General features: G+C 42.7%; 1 protein-coding gene across 1 annotated transcript; it reads left to right on the forward strand.

Moving 5' to 3' along the window:
- Positions 1-259: 259 nt before the first annotated feature.
- Positions 260-1,274, forward strand: LOC110888507 (unconventional myosin-VI-like). Its single transcript, XM_022136031.1, has 2 exons — positions 260-877; positions 957-1,274. The coding sequence occupies exons 1-2, from the start codon at positions 260-262 to the stop codon at positions 1,272-1,274; spliced, it is 936 nt and encodes a 311-aa protein (XP_021991723.1).
- The last annotated feature ends 4,727 nt before the right edge of the window (positions 1,275-6,001 follow it).

Below are 6,001 nucleotides of genomic sequence, written 5' to 3' on the forward strand. Positions count from 1 at the left end.
TCGAACCTATACGGAGAAGGATGCTGCTGACCCTCACGCCCCTGTTTGGAATTTGAAGAAAGGTGATACTTTCGCGGATTGGCATGTGTGCCAAGATTGGTTGCAGGGGATACTTCCACCTGGGGAGGTCAAGTTGCAGGAAGATCGGTCTTATGAGCGGACCTACCAGTCTTATTTTGCTGAAACTGCTTCTCATGTCTCTACCACTCACCGTATTGTTCGTGAGTGGTACAATATGCATAAGGAGTAGAAATCCTTTATGGTGGCTCAGAAGAAATTCGCCAAAGATGAGAGACGTCTGGCTCAGTTAATGGCTAAATTAGAAGCTGACCAAGCCAAGTTTGAAACTGAGCGCAAGACTGAGGAATGGTCTGCTGCTGGTTGGAAAAGAAAGGTGGAAGCTGAAGCTGCTCTCCTCTCCGAGAAACGTAAAAATTGGAGGAAGATTTGCGAAAAAGATAATGCTGAGAAAGCAAACATTCGAACCATTATTAATAACCTCAAGGCTGAGGTTGAAAAACTGAAGAATCAGGATGCGGAGGTAGAAAAATTGAAGAAAGAAAAAGTGGATATGGAAGCTGCGCTGGCGGAAGCACGTTCTCATAGGGAACGAAGTGAGCAACGGGAGGTACAAGCTTTAACCACTCTTGCCATTAGAGATAAAGAACTAGAGGAACTTACTGCTTTGGTTTCTGACCAGGAACAACTGAAGAAGGATCTGGAACTCGCGCGTTCCGAAAATACTGAAACCTCCCGCCGTTCGACTGAGGTTGAAGAGAAACTGGAAAATTCAGAAACGGCGCGGGTTACAGCGGAAAGCGAGCTTGACCCTTTAAAGAATGATATGGCCTGGTTGAAGGATCGCGGGATTGCTTGTGTAAGTTCCTTTTCCCTTTTTTGTTGCGAAACCATACATGCGCTTCTTATTTGATGCTTATTTCCGCTTGATTTCATAGGTTGCTGAATCTGTGTTAAACTCTGAAGAACTGGATAAAACTGTTGCTAACTTGGTGGTTGCTGCACGGCGAGATGGGTACGCGCAAGGTTATGCGGAATGCTCCCAACATGTGAATAGCGCGCTGAAGGTTACCTGGGATGATAGCAAGTCTGCTACCTTTGGCCTAGATACTGCCGCTGCGCTTGCTTCCCTGAAGACAGAGTTTAATAATTTGCAACTTCCAGTTATGGAGTTGATAAATGTGGCGCTGCAATCGGATGATCCCGTGGCGCAACTTAAAGAAATCTTTCCGGATGAGGGTGAAGATTTAGAGTAGGATGAAATTGTTTTGAACAATTTGTTTTCTTTTGTGTGTGGGATGTAGATCCTTGTTTTGCTGTTGCGCACGAATTCGAAACACTGCTGTGTTTGAATCTTTTTAGGGCGTATTTGTACGCTGAAGATAGTATGTTTCTATTTGTTTTGTTAAATGACTTTACAATATTTTGCATGAGTACAATTGCTTTTACTTGAGTAAGGCGAATGAAGTTGGTATGAAGCTCATGTGTGAGTTTATGGTCGTTTGTGACGTGATCACTGACCGCGCATGGAGCTTATTTTATACTACCATAATGTTTTTGCGCTTACTAAAAAGAAATTGCATGCACTTTGTAAACACAGAAATAATAGAAACTTTGTAATCTTATTCATGGATAAAGCTCAGAGGCGTTACAAAGTTTTTTTTTTATAATTAAATGGAACTTAACTTACTCCCTGATAGTTCCTCCGCATTTGATAAGTCATGTCTTTTCTGCGGAAAAGCTATAGAGTCCTTTAAGTTTTGGCCCATTTGCTTGAGGTTTCTTCTCCCCGGGTAATCTGCTTAATCTCCTTGCGCATATTCTGGAGTAAATGCGTAAGTTCTCCATTTTTGAGGGCTTTCTCTATTTCCGTGCGCAGAGATATGCAGTTATTCGTGGTGTGCCCGTTGTCTTTATGATATTCGCAGTATTGCGCCGGGTCTTGACCACGTTTACTCTTCATCGGAATCGGAGGTTTGAACTGGTAGTCTTCAGTACTCAGAACCTCCGCGGGGGTCTTTGTTAGGGGAGTCCACTGCCTCTCCCTATTTTCGTGCTTGTTTTCTCTTTGTGCAGAGAGCTTGTTGATTGTTGTGCGGGCGTCTTCAGAGGAACGACTTCCTGATGACTCGCGCCATGATTTTTCGAACCTTCTCTCACCAGTTGCGCTTAAGTCTGTGGGCCTGTTGTGTGGTGGTGGTGGCCTGTTTGTAGTAAGGTTTTTCTCAGTCTGCGCATAAACCTTGGCCGCCGCCATTATCTTTTCCCAACTCTTGGGAAGGCCCTCTGTTCCAGATAATACTTTGACCATGTCGTCACATCTAACCGCGTACTTAAACTGAGCACGGATTAGTTGTTCGTGAACACCACCAATTTCCAACACTTCTTTATTGTACCTGGTGATAAAATCCTCCAGATTCTCGTCATCGCGACGCCAGATGTTCATGACGTCGGATGTATCACGCATGGAACGCCTTTGTTGGCTGAAGTGTGTTAAAAACTTTTGACGCAGATCTTTCCACGACTCGATTTGCCCCGTCGGTAGGTTATCAAACCAGATTCGCGCTGGGCCAGTTAACGTTTGTACAAACAAATGACACCATAGTGGAAGAGTCCAACCGCCAACCAACCCTGCGCTGGTGAATACTCTTAGATGATCATCGGGGTCAGTTAACCCATTAAATTTCCCGACGTTAGATGGTAATTTTGCCCTCTCCAATGGAGCCAGAGCTATCTCCAGTATGAACTTCGAGTTTTCCGCTGCTTCTGCAGGGCGGTAAACTAAGTCATAATTATGCTCTGCCTCAGGGTTATAAACCGCTCGAGGCCTGGATTTGTTATAGTTTGGCTGCAGTCTGTTGAATACGCTAGTGTTCGCACTCAAACGATATGTTTGATCAGATTCATCAGTGTGAGTGTCCCATTGGGAACCCAACCTATCATGAACCGATTGCCTTCGACGAGGGTGTGGTTCATGGTGTTGTCTCTGGTAGCTGCTTGTATCATCATAAGTTGATTCTTCTCGCTGGGAAACATGAGCTCTAGATCCCGGCCTTCGCGATTGGGTCACGGGAGCAGTTTGAGCACACAACTGTGTGTACACTGCATTTAATGCCCCTTGGGACCGGACATACCATGATATCAGAGTTTCTCCCGGTGGTAAAATTGATTGAGCGGGATTTGTTGGTAACATTCCTGGAGTAACAGGGTCATTTGCTCGATTGGATTGAACCTCATTATCGTCTGAGGCCTCTTCTATAATCCCTTCTACTAGTAAATTGTTTCCGACGTTTGGTCGAGGACCAGGTTGTCGGTGAGAAGATGAATTTTCTACCATGTGCAAAAACAGAAAAATGGAATGAACTGAATCGAAACGAGGTAGAAACTAGAAAAACTGAGAAAACGGTGGGCGCCAATGAAGAAACACTAGATAAATGGTCGGAACCTAGATATCTAGGGGGTTTGAATCCGCATAAAATGGTTAGCTCTCTCTCGATTGATTCAGTTGCTACCGATCTCCTTTTCCGGTGAGTCTGCAAAAAAGAGCACCGTTAGCCTCGTCAAGGGGAGAAGAGGGTTCTCTCCTTGACCCGACTCCGGTGTGAGAATAAGTATTGGTAATGGAGAAGATAAAGTATTTGAGAGGTGAATGTGATCTGAGTTTATACCTGAACAGTTCTCGTATTTATAGCCGGGAGTTTGGGAGGGAAAACCTGTTATTGAAAAGAAGACGGAAGATGCTAACGCCGTAGCAGTTATATTTCCTTCCGTTAAGCTCTTTAATTCCACGTTAAGTAACCTCGATCCGATGTGAATGCACACGGATCGTGGTTTGATCAATGGCTGGGGGATTGCCACGTGGAAAGTGATTTAAGTGGAGATCGTTCTCCAATTGCATGCTTTTGTTGTGATTTCAGGGATGCTTGTGGTAATGACACGTGTCCAGACGGTTATAACTGTCTGGGTGGTGCACGATCATATTCTTTCTAGAAGATTACTGCTGTAATCTAGTGTGACACCTTACTGTGTGGACACAGATGAATAAATCCCAAGTCTGGGTAAAATGATATCCAAGTTTGGACATTTGGGCGGAAGTATTGATCTTTAGGATTTTAATCCTTTGCTAATGGAAGAAGGCGCAAGGATTTTATGCTTTCCTTTGGGCGCGCGACCATAGCTTGTTGATTACTTTCTCCCTTTTGTGAGACCAATGCGCGGCCGCGCAAGGTTAAAAGGTTGAAAGGCCAGTTTGTGGTATGGTTTCAAATCCTTTTTATGAGGTTTTTGGGACCTTACCCCTTCATACAATAACTAAGATAATCTCTTAAACAAGTGCAAAAGTGTGAAAATAATCAAAGGTTACACTACACACGAGTCAGATCCAAGTGATTCATCTTGTCTATCTGTTTTATTTTTATTTTATTTTTCAGCATTTTAGTTAGTTTTATTTTCTTAATTTAAAAACCTTTTTCTAACAATTTTGATTTAATTAGACGTTGAAGATAAACCGGTACTAAAAGCTCTTGTGTCCTTGGACGACCTCGGTATCTTACCAACACTATACTACGTCCATGATGGGTGCACTTGCCCATATGTGTGTTTAGTGTTAGTAAATATTGTGTTTTATAAATTTAAAAATTGGCTAAAAAGTGTAAAATTGGCTTAAAATATATACCTAAATTATATCGCACTTCACACGCATCAAGTTTTTGGCGCCGCTGCCGGGGACACAAGGATTTTAAGAAAGTTAGGAATCGACGGCCTAATCTGTTTTTCAAAAAATTTTCAAAACGCGCGCACATTTTTCTGCATTTCTGTTTAGTTTGCATTTACAGTAGCCTGAACACGGGGCCGTGTTCGCTGAACACGGGGCCGTGCTGCAAATTTTTCATTAAACGCCCAGATACAGAGTCTGAACACGGGGTCGTGCTCACTGAACACGCCCCCGTGCTCAACGAGACCAGTAACTTTTATTAAAACGCCCAGATACAGACCCTGAACACGGGGCCGTGTCCACTGAACACGGGGCTGTGTCCAGCCTCTGTTTCCGTCTTTATTTTCTGTTTTCTGGTCCCGAGACTCAGTTGTGGTCTGTTGAGTGATCCCTATGGATCAATACTCAGGAGGCTACAACTACACCTATGAGGACGATGATTATCTGAGAGACTATTGCACTATTTGTGGAAACCCGCACTCGGTACAATATTGTAACTTATTTCAACCATCCAGTTCATACAACTGTTATGAGGAGCCCAGGTACGAGCCATCGACTTCATACACATCTTATGAAGACCAAAGGTATGAACCTTCCCCCTCATACTCATATTTTGATGAACCAAGATATGAGCCTTCATACTCATACTTTGAGGAGTCAAGATATGAGCCACCACCTTCATATACTTATTATGAGGAACCATGGCGTGAACAACCCACCTCATATGAGTACTATGAAGAACAAAATTACGACCCTTATCCATCATATACTTACAATGAAGAACAATGGTATGAACCATCTACTTCATATGAGTACTATGAGGAACCAAGGATCGAACAACCGGATTCAAGCTTTGAGGATCCCGATCCTTTCTCTATCACCGAAGTGACCGATAGGATATTAGAACACATTAAAACTATCGAACGTTGCATAAAAAAATCTCGCGCAAGGGAAGAGGAGTCCCGCGCAAGAGAAGAATTAAATAAAAAAACGATAGTTGAAGAGTTAAAAATGGAAGAACAAATAAGTGAAAAACCGACACATGAGCTAAACAACGAAAAAAGTGAGCCCGATAACGTTGAAATTCAAGAAGAGTCTAATTTTGAAGAAATTAATCTCTTGTCACCTTCTTTCGAAAATCATTGTTTAGTACCAACTCATACTAAGTTTTTAAAAGAGTTAAACACTAACACTAAAATTGAAGAAATGGTAAGTGTTAAGTTAACTAATGATCAAACTTCGCTAATAAAAGAAGACCCTTTTGAAATT

Source organism: Helianthus annuus, chromosome 11, assembly GCF_002127325.2.
Source record: "Helianthus annuus cultivar XRQ/B chromosome 11, HanXRQr2.0-SUNRISE, whole genome shotgun sequence".
Lineage (NCBI taxonomy): Eukaryota > Viridiplantae > Streptophyta > Magnoliopsida > Asterales > Asteraceae > Helianthus > Helianthus annuus.

What these genes read in the sequence shown, in the direction of transcription:
- LOC110888507 (XM_022136031.1), top strand. Translation starts at nt 260, where the DNA reads ATGGTGGCTCAGAAGAAATTCGCCAAAGATGAGAGACGTCTGGCTCAG. An exon ending in AGGATCGCGGGATTGCTTGT is followed by an intron (nt 878 to 956) that starts GTAAGTTCCTTT and finishes TTGATTTCATAG; the next exon opens with GTTGCTGAATCTGTGTTAAA.